The following is a 20,731-nucleotide window of genomic DNA, read 5'->3' on the forward strand; positions in this document are numbered from 1 at the left end:
ATAAAATATCTTAAGAAAAGAAATAGTTAAGGGCGGAATAATATCAACATTTAGCAGAGTGGTCGAAGTTAAAATAATAAATTCGGAAATTCACAATGGAATAAAATCGACACACTACCTTGTATCCTGGTACTAATCCCAAACACAAGACACTAGACACTCGTTACACTAGTCACTCGTAACTCGTACTTAGAACTCAAAATTACAATTGCGCGAGCGTAAGACGAACTGTCTTGCCGAGGGCGTCGTGGCAGTTTTGTTAAGGATTGACGATGCTTGGCGCATGCGTCGCGGCCAGCAGGAATCAACGTGCAGGCAGCTTTGTGCGCCGTCGCCACGGCCAACAGGTCTTTGCCGGCCTGCCGACTCCTTTACAATTCGTGCTTTTACTTTACGAGGTACATTTAATATTAACGCAAATTATACTTTATAGTCTTCGTTACAAAATAAATTAAATATTCTCTAAATAATAACTACAAAAAAATAATACTATAAAATATTCTTTAATACGATGTGAAACTAAAATTGTTACTACAAAAATAGTTACCAAAGAAAATTACTGTCACAGGACACAAGACTGATGGTTCAGCTAATGATTTACGGAAACGTCTGAATAAAGCAATGGCCAGTAATTCACCTGTGGATGATGACGTGGTTGCATCTCTAAATTTTGGTGAAGAGATGGAAACATGTAACCAAATATACTCTGACTTAGAAAATCTTGTACGAATCTATGATGGAAACTACGATGATGATGAATACCTGAGAATAATTGCTAGGCTTTGGCACCTTTACCCTAGGGTAGAACGAATACCAGTTGAAGAAACCGATGATGAAGAAGATGATTCTAAAGAAACAAAAGCAACACTCATGACTATAATGTCAAAAGGCTATTAGATTCTTTTACTGAGAGACGGAAGAATATAGGATCATTAGGAGAAAGTTTGACTCAGAAAGAGCAACTTGCATTAAATACAGAGGCCCCTGAACACGCTGCTAATCAAAACGTCGCCCCTGCAACATCAAAAAGGACAGTCAAGCCTTTAACACAACAGTTTCAGATCAGGAAACCCAACCCAGTCATTTTACAGCCCAACAGCCAACCTCCAGCTATAGCTCAAAAACAAAAGCAGTCCCAGTGTACAAGTGGGGTCTCAAATTTGATAGCCAGAATGGCCAGAGTATCGGTGCTTTCCTAGAGAGAGTTGAAGAAGTTCGTCGAGCAAGAGGCATGTCTCATGAAGAACTTTTCAATTCAGCAGTGGATCTATTCTCAGGGCAAGCTTTGGTATGGTATAGGTCCACACTGACTAGAGTAGGATCCTGGGAAGAGTTATGTCAGGAGTTGAGAATTGTTTTCCGCACACCCGATTATGACTTCAGATTACAGCAAGAAATCTTCAGCAGAACACAAGGTGAACAAGAATCCATCAACATGTTCATAGCTTCTATGGAAGGGTTAGGTTATCGATCAATGTTCCTGAACCAAACCGCCTTGCACAGATTTTAAACAATTTACACCCCACCCCACAAGATCGCCTTGCCTTATGTGATATCAGAACAATAGAGAATTTACGGATTATGGGACGGAAGGCAGAGGCTGGAAGATTTCGGGTTACCGTACCTCGAGTTGTTAGTTGTGGAGGATCGGTATTGGAACCTGACTTGGCATACATTGAGCCACATAAAAGAAGATTCCCTCAAGTATCTGGTATTAGTCATCTTCCCTCACAGAATGGAAAATTTAAATGTTGGAACTGTGGAGGAGAAGACCACAGACATTCTGATTGTAAGGAAATCAGGAAAAGATTTTGTTTTAGATGTGGAGAGCATGACACTATCAAGACTAAATACCCAAAATGCAACCCAAAAAACTTGTAAGGCAGAGGAAGTCAGCTTGGATGCTAAAGTTGACTTTCGTGAAAATCGTACTAAAGGTGAAATCAACTTCCTAATTTTATCTAAGTCAGGAGATAGAAGACCGTACCTTGATGTCAGAGTTTTTGGTAAAACCGTTAAAGCCTTATTGGACTCAGGAGCGTCCCATACTGTGTTAGGTGAAGACGGACTCTGGATATTAGAAAAATTTCCAGCTAAAATGACTCCAGTGATAGACAAATTTGTTGAAACTGCGGATAATTAAAGGTGTTGTTGATCTCCCTATCACTCTGCAAGCCAGAACAAGAAATTTGAAGACCGTTGTTTTTCCTAGCCTAAAACAGTCACTCATATTGGGCATAGACTTCTGGGATAAGATGCAAATCATCACTGACATGCATAACCGAATTTGGGAGTTTGCCCCAAACAAGGTTGAACTAGCTTCGATATGGACTCAAGATGGCCTACGCTCACAAGAACACCTTAGCCACGAACAGAAGGATCGTTTAGACACTTTTTTAGAAAATAAGTTTAGGAGACAGACCAAGACTCTCGGAAGAACTAATCTTGTGGAGCACACAATCGACACGGGAACTGCAATAATAGTATTAACTGAACATAATATGACAAAATGTGAAATGGAGAGATTTAATTTAAACAAATTTTCAGTAACTTCAGAATACAGTCGAACAACCACATCTGGGGGAGGATTGGTGATATTGTCAGAGGTGGGGTTGAAAGCTAAATCATTGAACTTACAAAAAATTGATGATTTGACAGAGGATAAACTTTTTGAATGTTGTATAGCAAAATATAAGGTGAACAATTTTAAATTTGTACTTGTAGGAATTTATAGAAAACCTCAAATGCAAAATGTTGAATTCCTATCTAGATTAGATAGGCTATTAGAAATTTTACTTGATTTGAAGGATGAAACCAACTTTATAGTAGCTGGAGATTTTAATTTTGATGTTTTGAGTTCAAAAGCAGAGGTTAAAGATTTTAAAAATATTCTTTATGCGAATGGCTTTCATTATTTGGTTGATTTTCCTACTAGAATAACTCCCAATTCAGCAACTGCAATAGATAATTTTATTACTAACTTAGATAACATTTAAACAAATGTAACAGGAATAATAACAGCTCTTTCCGATCATGATGGCTAGGTTTTAGAAGTAAATGTGCCCGTAGACCATAAGTTAAAAATTAATTTGAAGTATATTGAGAGGAGAGATTTCTCAGAAAGGAATATGAATGTTGTTAACACGTTGTTGCATAATGAAAACTGGTTACCTTTGTATATCGCTAATGTAGAAGATAAGTTTACAGTGTTTGACAACATATTTCAATATTATTTTAATTTAGTTTTCCCTAAAATGTGTGTAAAAAGGTTTTTAAACAACAAAAATGACTGGATGGATTCAAATCTGATACATGAAAAAAATGAAATAGTGGAATTGAAAAAACAAGCCAGATGTACAGGTAATAATGAGCTTCTACATATTTGTAAGCAGAGAAACAAAGATTATAAAAATAAGTTAATAAGACAGAAGAAAAGCTTTTTTGATGGAAAAATTAAATACTCTGACAATATTTCTAAGAAAACTTGGGAAATAATAAATAAGGAAACAGGAATAAATGCAAATAAGTCTAATAGTTCAATCACTGTTCTGAAAAAGGAGAATAATATTATAAATGATCCCTTAACCATCTCAAACACTTTTAATAATCATTTTATTGGAGCCATTGAAACATTGATACAAAAAACAGCATTAAATTCACACTCAGCTACAGGAGCTAACCTGCCCAAAAATTCAATAACAAAGCCATTTCGTTGTAGCCCAGTAAATGAAAATGAAATAAGTAAAATAATTTTATCTTTTAAAAATAAACTATCTTATTCTATTGTGGAACTATTCTTGTCATGTTGAGGTTCCACTAAAATTAATTAAATATGCCAGAAAATCTATTTTAAAACCTATTGTACACATAATTAACTGCTCTTTAATAACTGGAGTTTTTCCTGACAGTTTAAAAATTGCTAAAGTTATTCCAATTTTCAAGACAGGGGAAAAAACTGAGGTAAAAAATTATCGACCTGTGTCCTTGTTGACTTCCATATCTAAAATATATGAAAGAGTAATGTACAACCGTGTTGTGGATCATTTGGTAAATAATGATTTCTTTGATGATGAGCAACATGGTTTTCGAAAAGGCAAGTCCATAACTACTGCTTTAATGGATTTTACAGACACTGTAATTGACGCAGATGATAAAGGAAACAAAGTAGTTGGTATTTTTATGGACCTTACAAAAGCTTTTGACAGTATATCACACAAAATACTTTTTTAAATATATTGCAAAATCTGGGTATAACAGATCGTTATATAGATTGGTTTGAATCATATCTCTCTAATAGAAGACAGTATGTTGAGATTGTGTCTGAAACAACTGGTAAAATCTTAAAACATAACTCAAAAATGATAAACATCAAACATGGAGTTCCACAAGGCTCTATTCTTGGGCCTTTGTTATTCTTGTGCTATGTGCAAGGAATGCCCTCTATATTAAAAAGCTTTAATGGTAGCAATAGCAAGTTAGTTCTGTATGCTGACGATTCAAATTTAATAACATCATCTAAATCTTATAATGATCTTGAAATTGTGTGTAATGAACAATTAAAATGTTTTCAATCCTATTTCTCAGAAAACAGTTTATTTTTAAATCATGGTAAAACAAATAAAATGTTCTTCTCAACAGTGCAAAATAAAGACAATCCGGAATTGTCCATATCAATAGAGCAAAGTCAAGTAGAGACAATAAAATTCACAAAATTCTTAGGTTTAATTGTGGATAACCATTTGAATTGGGATCTTCATGTTCTTCATTTAGTAAAAAAGATTTCTTCAGGATTATACGCCTTAAAAAGAATGTCATTTTTATGTAATCTAGAAACACTAAAATGTATTTATTTTGCTCACATACACTCACATCTGTCATATGGTCTAGCAATCTATGGGGGCACTAGTGCACAAAACCTAGATAAAATACTTAAACTTCAAAAAAAGGCTTTGCGAATAATGTTAAACCTGGAACCTAAAACATCTGTAAGAAACCACTTTTCACAATTAGATACTAAACTGTCTATGACCAGTACCTATATTTTAGAATGCATTATCTCTGCCAAAAATAACATTCATAAGTATGTGTTTCGCAAAGATATACACATATATAACACAAGAAATAGAGATCAAATAGATATACCCCGGCATAACCTCACTTTTTTCTCAAAGAAAGCAACACAAATCGGATGTAAATTTCTTAATAAATTACCATCAAATCTGAAAACTAATATACACACAAAGGGATTTAGGAAATTAGTAAGAAAATATCTCCAAGATAAAACTTGTTATTCTATAGAAGATTTCTTTTTATAGCTCTATTAATCCATCCAATAATCAAGCTTATTTGCTACCAGCATAACTAGAGCTGGTTGTAGGTATATATTTACAAAAATGATTTCAATGATAAAGAAGAAAAAAATACAAATTGCAAGATCTGGTGACTGGTGAGCGAATTTAATAAATTTGTCTTTAGCCTTTTGTTATGTAGGCCTAATCAACCAAAAGAGTAAAAAATGTTTTAACTACATTCATAAATACACAGCATTAATAAAGGATTGTATTGCATAGATTTAGCAATGTATGTAAATAAAATAATGTAAAAATAAGAAACATAATGTACTTGTTAGTTCTTATTTCTGTGACTCTATTCATGTATGTATATACAGCTTGAATAAAGATGATTTGATTTGAAATACCGATTAAGCATTACCCAATGTCGCCCATCATGCAGAAGATAGTTGGTGAGGAACTGGATAAAATATTGGCACTGGGGGTTGTTGTTCTATCGAAGAGTGCCTGGAGTTCGCCAATAGTGATGGTTGATAAGCCTGATGGATCCAAACGCTTCTGTGTGAACTACCGCCAGCTAAATGCTGTAACAAAGAGAGATGCATACCCTCTTCCTCGAGTTACTACGATACTAGATCGGCTGAGAGATTCCCGATACTTATCCTCTTTGGATGTAAAATCTGCATATTGGCAGATACCCCTAGCGGAGAGCAGCAGAGATAAGACTGCCTTTACAGTTCAAGGACGTGGGCTGTTTGAGTTTACTACTATGCCATTTGGGCTGCATAATGCCCCGGCTACTTGGCAGAGGTTTATCGATAGAGTTATTGGAGCCGATTTAGAGCCTAACGTCTTTGTCTATCTAGACGACATAGTAGTGGTGACACAAGAGTTTGACCACCATCTTGAAGTTTTGGACAAAATATTTGATCGTCTTCATGAAGCTGAAGTAACTCTCAACCGGGAAAAATGCTGCTTTTGCCGGAATGAACTTGGGTTACTTGGGTTATGTAATTGATAGCAGGGGTCTCAGAGTGGACCCAGACAAGGTGCAAGCGATAATCCAGATTCCTGAACCCAAAAACCAAAAGATGGTACGGCAGTTTTGCGGGACCGCTTTCCGGTCCCGCCGGTTTATTCCGAATTTTGCATCCAGGCTATACCCTCCAACGTCACTTTTAAAGAAAAGTAAGAAATTTGTTTGGACCAAAGAGGCTCAAGAGGCCTTTGAAGATATTCGGAGCTGCCTGGTCATGGCACCCATATTGACCTGTCCTGACTTTGACAAGCCCTTCGTGATATCGTGTGATGCCTCAGGTGTAGGCGTTGGAGCAGTACTGAGCCAGGAAGGTGAAAATGGAGAGCAAGTGATAGCTTATGCCTCTAGGACAACGAGGTTGATTGAACAGAACACAAGTTTTCTGCAACGGAACGAGAATGCCTGCCCGTGATCTGGGCAGTGGAAAAGTTAGGACCCTATGTTGAGGTAGGTCATTTTAAGATTGTTACAGACCACTACAGTCTCTTGTGGATCCATATACAACACAAGGGTGAGGCTTCAACCTTATAGCTATACACTTGTGCATCGAAAGGGTAAAGAACATGTTGTACCCGATATGTTGTCTCGCTCCGTAGAAACACAACTTGAAGAAAACCCAATTATCTCGGAAATTCAGGAAGCTACTGGTGGTTGGTACAAGCGGATGCTGCAGTTAGTGGAGGAGAACGGCTCTAAATATCAAGCATGGAGAGTTCAAGATAATACCTTATGGAAGCACATACCTCGTAGTAGAGCAACCGAAGAGGAATCCGTGGATTGGAAGAGAGTTGTCCCTAAAGATGGAAGAGTCAAGATCATGCAACAATTCCATGATGAACCAACAGCGGGTCATTTAGGAGTCTATAAGACCTTCTGCAAAATCCAAAACCAATCCTATTGGCCAAAGATGCGTCAGGACATTGCCAAATATGTTTCTCGCTGCTATGTATGCCAAACCACCAAGAGTGACAATCAACGACCAGCTGGATTGATGGGATCTCGACGAGGAGTATCGAGGCCATGGGATATGATAGCTGCAGATCTGATAGGACCATTCCCCCGTTCCACTGCAGGATTTAAATACATTTTGGTGGTGACGGATACTGTTATTAAATTTCCTCTGCTTTTTCCTCTGCGAGCAGCAACATCATCCTTGGTTTCAAAACATCTGGAACAATGTGTGTTTTTGGTTTTTGGGATACCTGCATACCTTATTTGTGACAATGGTCCAGAATTTTCAGGGAAGGCATTGAAGACTTTAGCAGCAGAATACAAGATAACACTACTGTACAATGCCAGTAGGCATCCTCAAGCCAATCCCACCGAGAGGGTGAATCAGATAATTGGAAACATGCTCAGAGCCTATGTGGGTGATAACCACCGCATGTGGGATCAACAGTTGCCAAAAATAGGCTTTGCCCTTAGAACTGCACGTCATGAAGTTACTGGGTACTCCCCTGCCTATATAAACTTTGGGCGAGAGTTGGACGTAAGAACAGAAGTAGCTGAAGAGGAAGGAACACCTGACCTGACGGAGTTGAAGAGGCAGATTTGTATGGACAGAAGATTAAGGATCTGCAGAAGACATATGTGGAAGTGGAAGAACGGTTACAAGCAGCCTACCAGAAGAACACTACAATCTTCGAAGAAGACATGAAGCTTTCAATGAAGGAGAGAAGGTTCTTAAACGAAACTACCCTTTGTCAGATGCAGCTAAATTCTTCAGTGCAAAACTGGCTCCCAAGTACACTGTCCCTTACATAGTTTCAAGGAAGCCATCTCCACTAATATACCAGCTGAAAGAAGAAGGTGGAAGAGTACTGGGCAACTGGCACGTATCAGATCTGAAGCGATATGAAGCTTAAGAAAATTTGAGGAAATTTTCTTCAGGTTGGGGGTTGTTTGTGACAGTTAAGTGGCATATATTAAGTCAGACCTGGGACTGATCACCCCAAGATCATAAAATCATTGTTCAACAATGCTGAGATGTCGACACCTGATAGTCACTGGTACTTCAAAGCTATGAGGAAAATTATAACTTTAAAATATGCTGGAGCTACTGTTGGCCAGTTGAACCCTCGTTATCAGCACTGATAAGAGTCCAGACAGCGCTGGACAGATGACTACAGTCCAGACTGCCACCAGACACTGATGAGTTAACCTGTTAAGTTGGGATTACCTTCGAGAATCAGAGTATTAATATTGACCTTCTACTCTCAAGAGGATTTAGCACAATTTTAGCGCAAAGAGGTATGGCAAACTATTAATTACTGTATTTAGCCATTACTTTTGATTAATGTTTTTACTAAATTAAAAATGTAAATTATAAAGTGACTAAATATTTAATTATTAGTAGGGAAACTGTGAAATACTATTCTAGCTAGGACAATGTTTTGTCACATGAAAGTGGTTAAGGTAAAACCACAGCAGCCTTTACCAAATGAATATCTTGCTATTGTACAGCGACTGATTAATTTATCTGTAAACTTTGATAGCTTAACCTATTTGGAGACGGATTAATTTACACTAAATGACGAGGGATCACATCATTTGTCCGAGTTTTCAACTGTCCAAGTTTGTTAAAAATTACAAAATATTAAAAAAATTATTTGTCCGAGTTTTCAACTGTCCGAGTTTTGATAAATAACTAATAATAATTAGATAAATCAACTGTCCGAGTTTTCATTTGTCCGAGTTTATTAAATTTAAATTATTTTAAAAAATATCGAAATATCAAGTGTCCGAGTTTTCAACTGTCCGAGTATGGTTTAAATAATAATAATATTTCGTTAAATCAACTATCCGAGTTTTCATTTGTCCGAGTTTTTAAAGTTTTAAAACAAATATCAAAATATCATTTGTCCGAGTTTTCAACTGTCCGAGTAGGGGCAACATCAAAATGTGACACTGCGCGCCGAGACTAGCGTGTCTAAAGCGCCTGTTCAGAAGTCAATGTGAACCCCTTCTGTGAAGGAGCCAGGCATTGTGCGAGACCTCACGTCGAATTAAGAAAAATTATTCTATTTTTATATAAGACTAATTTTACAATTATTAATTATAAAATTAAACTTTCATCACCTAACACAACCAACCAAACTTGCTGATAATATAAAATACCCCCGCCAGTTATATTATATTATCAGTAAGTTTGGTTGGTTGTGTTAGGTGATGACAGTTTAATTTTTTAATTAAAAATTGTAAAATTAGTCTTATAATAAAAATAATATAATTTTTCTTAAGTCGACGAGAGGGCCTCTCGCGGCCCGCACAATGCCTGTCTCCTTCACAGAAGGGGTTCACATCGACTTCTGAACAGGCGCTTTAGACACGCTAGTCTCGGCGCGCAGTGTCACATTTTGATGTTGCCCCTACTCGGACAGTTGAAAACTCGGACAAATGATATTTTGATATTTGTTTTAAAACTTTAAAAACTCGGACAAATGAAAACTCGGATAGTTGATTTAACGAAATATTATTATTATTTAAACCATACTCGGACAGTTGAAAACTCGGACACTTGATATTTCGATATTTTTTAAAATAATTTAAATTTAATAAACTCGGACAAATGAAAACTCGGACAGTTGATTTATCTAATTATTATTAGTTATTTATCAAAACTCGGACAGTTGAAAACTCGGACAGTTGAAAACTCGGACAGATGATTTTTCAATATTTTGTAATTTTTAACAAACTCGGACAGTTGAAAACTCGGACAAATGAACCTCACCCAATGACGACAGCTATTTATGAAATGTTATTTATTTGTTTTGGTTTTGACTATTATATATTTTGGCCCAATTGATATTGTCTGATGTTATATTTTATTTGATTTTATGCAATATACTGTAAATTAAGGATGTTACAGGGTCTTTACGAGGCTCTACCAACATCTTGAGGCCAAAGTCACCGGCTACTCATCTGGACCTCTACCTTGCAAACCCATTGCTCTTGTGGGATACACCTACCGCTGATCGGTCCATCCGCGGCTGGATATCGTGCGGTTGAGATGGTATATCCTATTTGTCAAGACTACTGTGGTGAGTGACACTTTAATTTTGACTCAGTGTGATTAGAATTCCGGCTACTTGACCTACTCTTCAACCAGGAATGGACTTTGTCACATTTTATTGTTTTCAGCGATAAAGTGGGTCTTATTGCTTCCTACAATGGAATAATTTCTTTTGTTCTTTATGAAACTGATTTAAATATTGTATTTAGATATTTAATGTAGACATTTTGGAGAATTTATTTGATTTTAGTAATTATTCCTGATAATAGTTTATCCAATGTTTGATAAGCTTAGGCTACTACTGAGACCTTGGTAAAACTGATTGAGGCTAGATATTCTTGTAAATTTTATTTAGAGGATTCAATTTAATTTTGAGGGAATTAATATTGTTTTTTTTCTTTGTAATATAAAGTCTACACTTTGAAGCCAATAAATAATTTTGTTACTTTGAGAATTTTGCTAAACTTAATATTCCTGTGGATAACTTTAGATTTTAACAGAATTTTATTAATTATCATTTAGACTAGCTGGTACACAATAGATGTGCAATCAACGCATGTTTGGTAAAGTAAGATTACAAAGTTGGCCATACCAAGTGAGGTGTGTTGGTTTTTTGCAATTTGGGACGGAGTTGATTCTTTGTGATCGTCTGATTGAATATTCCCTACACGAAGTGGCGCCCATAACATATTCACTTGCAACCAACTTTAAGGAAAATAGTAACTCAACCTCATTTGGGGAAAAGAACCCTGCCCATCCCCCTAAGCTGGCTGGGACATTTGGAGGGTGGCAGTGCTTTACAAAAAGGGTTAGGACCAGCTGGTGTGTGTTAAATGGTTAGCTTGTCTGTTACTGTACAAGGCCCCACTAGAAAAACAGGCCTTGCTGCAGCGCAACACTACGTCACAGTGATGGATAGATGTACTAAAGTTGCCAAACTTAAACAGCCAGCCGATTTACCAAAAACATATAGGATATGGCAGTAAATATATCCACAAGTGTGACGTCATGGATCTTGCAGCATGGCCTGTTTTTCTTCGGGCCTTGAACTGTACCACAACCACTTCACCATCTTTACTATCCTAGTCTACAGAGTTAAAAGTGACAAAATGACAAAGAATGTTGTTGACGTTTATAAAGACAAGTAGAACATGGTCATGATTTGATTACAAAAAAATCAATCAATACAAAATTGGCACAGTACATTTTTAACTTATTTAAACAAAAACTGATTTAAAAAATATGCTGGTACAATAACCAGAACAAGCACACAATTCTAAGTGTTTGTAGTGTTTTTAACTATGTTTAATACTGTATAATTAAATATATAGGTATAATATATTGTATAAGACAAATTTGATGAAAATATTTACCAATTGAGAACTATATCCATTGAAATTAACACTTAAATTAACATCACGATAGTTTAAAGTCCAGTCTACAATAGATTACTTGTATGAAATTATATATGTACATACCAAAAATATTAAATAATTGATAATTGTATGAAAAACCTTAATGTAAGGCTGTTTTTAAGTTCTAATTATATTTTGGGAGAAATCATAAGACCTAACTTATGGAAGCAAATCTTGCATATCCTGGTGATGTGAATCATTCAACAACAAGATTACACTTATCTATCTCTTGAAACTGGGCATTCATTTGGGCTGCTAATCTTTCCAACTCTTCCTCCTGTAACAGGCAAACCAATTTTAAAGATTATAATTATGAAGGAATTAAAACTCTCCATTAAGAGAAAAACTCAAACACCTATAACTTATGAAAGAATCACCCCAAAACAAAACCCCTAAATTTGTCACTTTAAAATATAATAACTGTCTGTTTTACCTGTGTCCCCCCAACTGGGGGAGAACAGGTTACTTTATATAAATTAATGACAAGACTATGTGTTCCAAACACTAACCAGGGTGTTCAGCCGACCGGGACCCAAGAAAAAAGGGAATATTTTATCAAGTTTGTATGGAACTGGGAAATACGAAATAATCACCATTAGCCGAACGTAAACCCATTAGATAGCACTATCGCAGGAGATGATCATGGATGTTTTCACGATTATGGATGATTATCACAGTGTCGCTGATGTTGCCGTCATTGTAGGAAATTATCACAGTGTTTTCATGATTGCAGAAAATAAATCACGATATCACAGGAGTAATACCCATTTACAGTCATAAAAATACTTTGTTTTAAATTTGTTAAGCAAATGTACTAACTGCCTTTCCGGCCAATCCAAACAGAGTCTGGTCTCAATTAGTTCTCTAGTGACTCCCTCTCGGGGACTCTGGTGCACAGGTCTTTTTCCATTTTGTTTTGTCATGAGAGCATGAAGCTCTCTGACCGCAAACCAGGTACCTATAATTAAACATACCCGGGCCCCATGATGTAGGCCGAAGCTAATGCACCAACCTTTGGTACATCATGGGAGGATGACTTAAGGTCATCAGGCTCACCGGCTGCCGAAGCAAACCCTTCGGAGAGAGGGTTTTCCCTCAATCCTAACCAGGGATACCGGCTACTTGTTTAAGCGTCACTCCACCTGGGTTCCCCCAGGTACAAAACCCAGAAGGACCATAATGGAATGCCCTGACGCATTTAGTGCAAGCAACACTCGGGACCTATCCAATCCCTGACAGGCAGAGCCCGCCATCAAAGCCAGGAAGAAGGGGACCACCAGCAAGCTGATGGGGGGAACCCCAACCACCTATTTACACCACTACCCGATCAAGGCCTTACCCAGTTGCTGGGAAACCAGAGGTGACCAAGGCGATAGATCCCTGAACACCCCTAGCGGGCTTGAACCCAGCACCCGATCTACTTCGTTTGCCCGTCCAGCCCAACATCACTGCCAGGCCATCAGGGTTTCCCAAAAGGAGGCAGGAATAGAAGTGGGTCCCACCCGGATGAACCTATCCACCAAAGGTGGCGACACCCTTTGCTCAATTGAAGTTCCAGGGAGAACTCCCCACACTCTAGATAACCATACCTTCCGGTCTCAGAGACAGGGATTGGCTGATGGAGTGCGCCCAGCCGTTGCCCTCACACTGCGGAAAGTTACGCTCCCCTAGAGTGTCCCCGTGAGCTTACGGGTACTTGCCCTGATTTCACCCCCAGGAAAGGCTACTTCCAAAGTCGAGGATATGCCACACAGAATGCTGGTCGCACAGAGCAAGCAGGCCGAAGCCCAAACACATGGAACTAACACAATGGAAACACATGGTGCACAGGTCTAGAAAAGCGGTAAGAAAATAGATTACAAGTAGTTCTTTCTTTTTACATGTATCTTTGGGGGCAGTTAGGATTGTGTCCAATTCTGGCCATTTGGACCTTTATTAATAGACTTGAAGATCCTCACGGTTTTCAGTCAGTACGTATATAGCATTTTTGCTGAAATTGAGACTGTGCTTGCTGAGAAGACTTTGAGAAAAGAGGGAACCAACATGACCACGGTACCCATAGAGCTGGTGATTTGGACATACCCCGATGTCGCCTTAGTAGGTGAAAGATCTGAACCCAGAGGCTTTTAAGGTACGGCTGAAGGAGTACTTAGTGAAGAGCGTGCTCTACTCTCTTCCAGAGTTACAAGATGGGACACCCCTATTAGGCAGAAGATACAACAGCCACACTAACAGAGGCTATCTAGCCTACATATATTCTTTGTTGGCAAGATTTTGCATGATTTATGTTGGATATACGGAGTACGGAAAGTAAATAAAGATACGTCTTATAACACTTAAAACATATATTTACGCTTATACTGTTACTCACAAGACGGTTACAATTTTTGAGATTATACGGACTAATTGCATGGAATCTACTACATGAAGTCGTCAGTGAAGAGGTTGAAGACGCCATGGACCAGAAATATTCACGGATAAACAAAAAATTAGACAAGCTCGTAGAGAAAAATACACCTAATGAAGACTTGGATAGGACCAATACAGAACACAAATTCCAGAAGAGAGTCATCAACCTTACAGATATTCAATTCAGTGAAGAAGAAACGAAAATACTGAACTACGGAATGAAGTACAATTTCCCAATGAAGAAGATGGACGAAAACGAACTACTAGCTACTGAAGTTGAAGCAAATGTAAAATCACTGAGAGACATAGACCATTATGCCGCTCGGAAGGAAGTGACAGCCAACGCTTTCACCAGCCGAGGACCCCTAGATCCCAGCAGAAAGGAAGAACTGAAGACCTGCAACGAAATAAAGAAGAAACTGGAAGAGAATAGCTCAATCGTCGTGAAAGGGGACAAAAGCAACGCCATCGTAGTGCTTGAAAAGGAAAAATATATAAAGAAGACTGAAGATTTCATCAAAGAAAATAACTTCAAAGAGCTGAAAAAGGATTCAACGCAGAAGTACCAAAAAGACCTGTCCGACGTCGTGAAGAGATGCACCAGAGTGATTACCGAAGAATGTCGACAGAAGATGAACATCCTAAATTCCAATGCGCCCGTGATGAAAGGGATCCCGAAAATACACAAGAAGAATGTACCCATCCCTTAGTTAACTTTAAATGTGCTCCTACCTACAATGTTTCAAAATTGTTATTAAGTAAGCTCAGCAATGATTTAGAATTAGAATATATATACAATGTAAAGAATAATTATGAATTTGTTGAACGTGTAAAGGATATAAATATAGATTCAAATAGTAGGCTAGTTTCATTTGATATCTCAAATCTGTACACAAACATACCTGTATCGGAAACTGTAGGTCTTGTTAAATGTAGGCTTTTACAGAATAGTTTAGACAATGAATATGTCAATCAGATTGTAAAATTGCTTGTGACTATTTTGAAACAAAATTATTTTAGATTTAACAAACAATCAGATGGTTAATCAGATGGTTCGGTTCGGTTTGGTTAATCAGATGGTTTGGCTATGGGAAGTCCACTTTTGGCAATTTTGTCAGAAATATTTTTACAGCATCAGGAAAAAAAAAATTTTAACGAATTTAAGAAAGAGTCATAATGTAAAACTGTATGTTGGATATGTAGACGACATTCTTGTTATTTTCAGACAAGCCCAGGAACAAGAGCACGAAACGATGATGCAGACACTTAACAGCCACCATCCGAACCTCACCTTTACCAACGAGTTTGAAGAAAACTAAAAGATCAACTTCCTGGACCTGACATTAGAGAGAAAAGACAGCAAGATCGAGTTTGACATCTACAGAAAACCTACGCAAACGGACACTACAATAAACAGCAAGTCTATCCATCCGACAATCCACAAGACCGCAGCCTTTAGATCCATGCAGTACCGAGCCTATAAGATCCCACTTAGGAAAGAAACTTAAGAAAGAAGAGCCAATAGGAAGAAAGAACTGGACACCATTAAGAAGATCGCTCAAGTTAATGGATTTCGAACCAAGACAATAGAGGACATCGCAAGAAAGAAGAAAAGAAAACTCAATAGACAGAATACACTACACAGCAGAACAACATTAGAAGAGATAAAAGAGGAAAACACCAGATATGTCACATATAGCTACACGGGGACTACAACACAAAGGACTGCAAACAGATTCAAGAAATACAGAGTTTCGATAGCCTACAGGACTCAGAACACCATGAGTAAAATACTGCATCCAAAAATAGAAGATTGTAACAGATTCGACGCATCGGGCATCAATCAAATCAATTGTAACGATTGTGATAGCTTCTACATAGGACTGTGAACTTCGTTAACCGCTTCAAAAACCACATATCTGCATGGAGAAACAACAAACCGGAAAGATCAAATGTCGCACAACACCTGTTACAAAATGGACACTCGATAGGAAAAATGGAGGATAATCTATGTATTTTGAAGAATTGTAAGAAGGGATATGTGATGAATGCTTGGAAAGAATTGTATATTTATAAGGAAAAATGTAAAAATAGAAATAAGTTGATTAATGAACAAGTAAATTTTGATTCCAGTTGTACTTATAAAAATGTATTGGCCCGTGTTTCCGGTAGCCAATAGGGTATAAGTAGGGACGCCATTCAAGATTCTTGTCATTCGCCTATTGGGTCTGATGATGATTGGAGTGTCCAATCAAAATCGATCACCACTTACCATCTTTTGTATATTTACCGTCTTGTGAGTAACGGTATAAGCGTAAATATATGTTTTAAGTGTTATAAGACGTATCTTTATTTACTTTCCGTAAATTTAATAACAAGTACAATGCTGATCAAGAAGTTATTTATATACGGAGTATCCAAAATAAAAAAATAATGCCGGGATTTTAAACACTCATCGCTTGGGGACTAGTCATAGTCAAGACAACTAAACGATTGATTTAGACGTTAAATTGGAGTTGAAATATGTAAGTTTTGTTTTCCGTGCAGCAAGGGAGGAAATACTGACCTTGGCATACGCAAAACAGATATACGGTGGCAAGCTGCTGTTATGACCCACGCCAGTTGTTAGAGTTATGATGTTTATGGCGCATCAGTAGGCACTGTGAGTTCTGTGGTTCGTAGAGTTTAAATCGATTGTTACTGCAGCGTGGGTTTAGAGTTATGTATTGAGGGCAAAATTCACCCAATAATAAAGCAATTCGTCACTGTTTTAACCAGTCATTCACCTGGCCGACCTAAAATAAGTGGTGACAAAGTCATAAAAAATCTCAACCTGACAATCCTGCATCAGAAGCTAATGTATTATACTGTATTATTAAAGTGATACAATGAAATTTTATGTAAACGGTTAAGGTAATTTACCAAATAAAAATATAGGCATATGGCACATTAAAATGAAGCTTAGAGTGTGTAGATTTGCCGAAAAGTATTGATATGGACGAATGTTCTATGGGCTCTGCCCCACAGGCTGATTTCCAAAGGGCTACGACTGGCATGCTTCCAATGTTTACATGATTTAATTTAATTTAGTTAATGAAACAGCTGGTCAGTACAATGAGCTGGTGTTTGTTTATTTACTCAAATAAGATGTTTGCTTTATGTAGATTGAGGAGGGTTATGTTTGGTTTTAAAGTGAGGTTGTATCATCGATCTCTATTATTACAACTGGATCGCGCGCTGTACTGCTCAGAGATACACACGTATCGGTCCGCCACTCCCCCCACCAAGTAATGTTGTTACTGTCTCTCTCTTACTCATTACGTCTTATGTCGTTTCCGCGTTTGCGCTCACAAAATACGCTATATCTCTGTTCATAGTGGCTCGATTGTCAATTTGTTTACACAGTTGTAATCTGCATGAAATTGCGGAGATTATGGTATATGTTTTATATTAAAATAACTCTTTTAGATTATATTAATTCTCAAATCTACTAAATACGGTTTCTTATTGCCACTTTTTAAATTAATTATAAAACTGTAATAAATGCTAATGATTAATTTAACTTAATTTAGCATACACACTCATGTTTTTAAAGTTTAATCTTATGTTTTTTATGCATTTAACGTGTAGGAGAGGACCCATGCTGATCCGCAGCTTTAAAATAAATATATTATCCAAGAAAATCAAATTTATGATTGTTGATTGAGTAATAATCTTAAACTATCTTGAGTTATCTTGAGCTTAACTGATTCAAACGATCAATAAATCAAATTAAAGCCTGTACGTTACTGATTATTTTGAGCCCAAAACATATCAGGTACATAAAATGTACAGTATGTACATAAACTATTACAGTCATTTGCAATTAGGTACAATTAGAATTTTTTTCCCTTTGTAGCGAATTTCCCATATAGGGAATAAGCTATTACCGTAGGTCTCATGGTAAGACCTAGACCCGGGACCGATTTACTTTTTCGTTTTGAGGTCCCCAGAGGCCAAAAACACCATCCGTTCAAATTCATATGTATATATATATTTATATATCTGTCCGTTAGCACGATAACTCGAGCGAAATTGATCTGATTTTGATGAAATTTGGTACAAACGTGTAAACCTACATTTATTCGAACGAGTTCGCGAACCAGCATGATCGGACCATGGGATCAGGGGTTTATGGGGGGTTTTATGGGGTAAAAATGGGTTTTTCTCATTTTTGACCCTAAAAAATTTAAATTTCTAAATTTCTCTCTAGACCATTTTGAAGAGATTAAAAAAACAAATAATTTAGTATATTGAAGTGTTTTTGAATGTTCATTGACTACGGAGAAAATTAAAAAAATTGTAAATTTAAAATTCCCATGTTATTTTTATGGAGAATAAATAAACTGTTTTAGTTTGCTTGTTTATGGATATATTTTAATCAAATTTGGCAATTTGTTTATTTCATACTAAGCTATCAATATTTCAATTGAAAAAACTCACCTCAACATCTTCCCCGTAGCAGCAAACCTAACTACTCACTAAAATTAATGTTATTTAAATAGGAAATAAATCTGAAGATTTATAGGAAATATATTAGAAGAAATCAAGCCAGGTAAATGGAAATTCGCTTAGTATGCAGGTTTGCTACGACGGGGGTATTTTTCATGGTAGCTTATTGTTTAAGAATTCATCCTCAGAGTAGAACGGCCGGTCCATAAGCCAGGTTGTCAGGTGCTTCTTGAACAGATTGGGTTGTTCTCTCTTAAGGTGCTCTGGTAGGTTGTTAAAGTGAGCACCTTTGTAGGATGGTTTCTTCTCGTACAGACTCAGATGGTGTTGTGGGAGGGAAAAATTGGCGGCATGTCGTGTGTTGTGCTGGTGTATGTCTCTGTGTCTTGGGTGGGCTGTTTTAGTGGTGTGGATAATGACTTCTCTTATGTAGAGTGAAATTGATGTGAGAATTTTAAGGTTCTTGAAGGCTTCTCAGCAACTGTCTCTATAGTTTAGGTCGGCAAGGCATCTAATTGCTCTTTTTTGCTTTAGGAGTACTCTATCCAGGTTGCCTTTTGATGTTCCACCCCAAGTCGCAATGCCATATCTGAGGTGGGACTCGAATAGAGCAAAATATGCAACTTTGGCTACTTCTGGACTGCAAGCTTGCTTGATCCTACGTATAACGTAGAGACTTGAACTTAGCTTTTTTCAGAGCTGGTCTATGTGGGGTTTCCATAATAGCTTGGAGTCAATTATGATGCCTAGGTATTTTGTGGTATTTTGTGTTTGTAGTCCCGGTATTGTAGTGTCTGTGTTGTTGCGTTTGGTGGTGAAAGTCATTTGAACGGTTTTGCTTTCGTTTAGAACTAGGTCGTTGGAGGTACAGTATTGCTTTGTTCTCTGGAGTTGTGTGTTGGTTTTCTCTTCCAGATTTTCCATTGTTTTGTCCGCAAATGTGAGAACCGTGTCATCTGCGTACATGGTGGTGTGTCCATCTTCCCCAATCCAACTAGGTAGGTCATTCGTGAGAAGGAGGAAAAGGACTGGGCCAAGTACTGATCCTTGGGGTACTCCTCTTTACACGTCTACAGCTTTGGATTGGGCCTTATACTTTGTGTTGTTCTTTATGTAGGCTATTTCCACAAGCTGTTTCCGGTTACTAATGTAGCTTTTAAACCATTCTGCTGCTCTTCCTCTCACACCTAGTGTTTCCAGCTTGAGTAGAAGAAATTCGTGGTTTAGGCAATCGAAAGCTTTACTAAAACCTAGGAAGAGGCTTGTTGAAGTGTTGCCTTCTTCTAGCTGGTCTAGTATGTGCTCCGTCAGTTGTATTAAGGCTGTGGCTGTCGATCTGCCTTTGATAAATCCATGTTGTTGACTATTGAGAAGGTTGTGTTCTTGAAGATGGTGTAGGAGTTGGGCTAGTACTATCTTTTCGATTATTTTTGAAAACGTTGATATTAGGGAGATTGGCCTGTAGCTTTTTCTTTCTATCGTTGGTCCACTTTTGTATTTTGGGTAGACTTTAGCTATTTTTAATTTATCTGGGAATTTTCCTTGTGAGAGCGATTTATTTATGAGTACTGTCAGGGGTATTACTATTTCATTTTTACAGTTTTTTAGAAGTTTAGCTGATACCTCATCAGTTCCGGATGAATTTTTCATCTTTAGAGATTGAATGGCCTTTTGCACTTCTTCTTGTGTGACCCGTCTGAACTGGAGAGTGTGATGTGTTGCTGGTAAGTGGTCTGTTAAGGCATTGGTTCTAGAGTTATTGTTATTTTGGAGTGTTCGGTCGGCTATTGATGAGAAAAAATCATTAAAACAGTTTGAAACTTCTATTGGGTCGTCTATTGTTTTATTGTTGATTTGAAGATGGATTTGGTTTTCAGTATTTGATCTCGCTTCCCTTTCTTGGTTTATTGTTTGCCACAGTGCTTTAGACTTGTTTTCAGCCTGATTTATGTGAGCTGTGTTGTTTTCTTTCCGAAGCATTTTCAAATGCTGGTCGTACTCCTTTTTTTAATAGTTGTTCTGGCTTTGTCTTCCATAAGTCCGGTTGTTTGCTCCTTTTCTAAGGCCTTTATAT

General features: G+C 37.3%; 1 protein-coding gene across 3 annotated transcripts in view; it reads right to left on the bottom strand.

Annotated features, from left to right (window-relative positions):
• Positions 1–11,475: 11,475 nt before the first annotated feature.
• Positions 11,476–20,731, bottom strand: part of LOC128982889 (uncharacterized) — a 44,755-nt gene continuing 35,499 nt past the window's right edge. For all 3 annotated transcript variants that reach the window (XM_054401939.1, XM_054401940.1, XM_054401941.1), the window contains exon 4: positions 11,476–12,034. In XM_054401939.1, the coding sequence (XP_054257914.1) occupies positions 11,954–12,034 (81 nt within the window). In that variant the 3' untranslated portion in view covers positions 11,476–11,953. The remainder of the gene's footprint in view (positions 12,035–20,731) is intronic.

This window comes from Macrosteles quadrilineatus, unplaced genomic scaffold, assembly GCF_028750875.1.
Source record: "Macrosteles quadrilineatus isolate MER2022 unplaced genomic scaffold, UCM_ALF_1.0 Scaffold_1__1_contigs__length_201487025, whole genome shotgun sequence".
In the NCBI taxonomy this organism is placed as follows: domain Eukaryota; kingdom Metazoa; phylum Arthropoda; class Insecta; order Hemiptera; family Cicadellidae; genus Macrosteles; species Macrosteles quadrilineatus.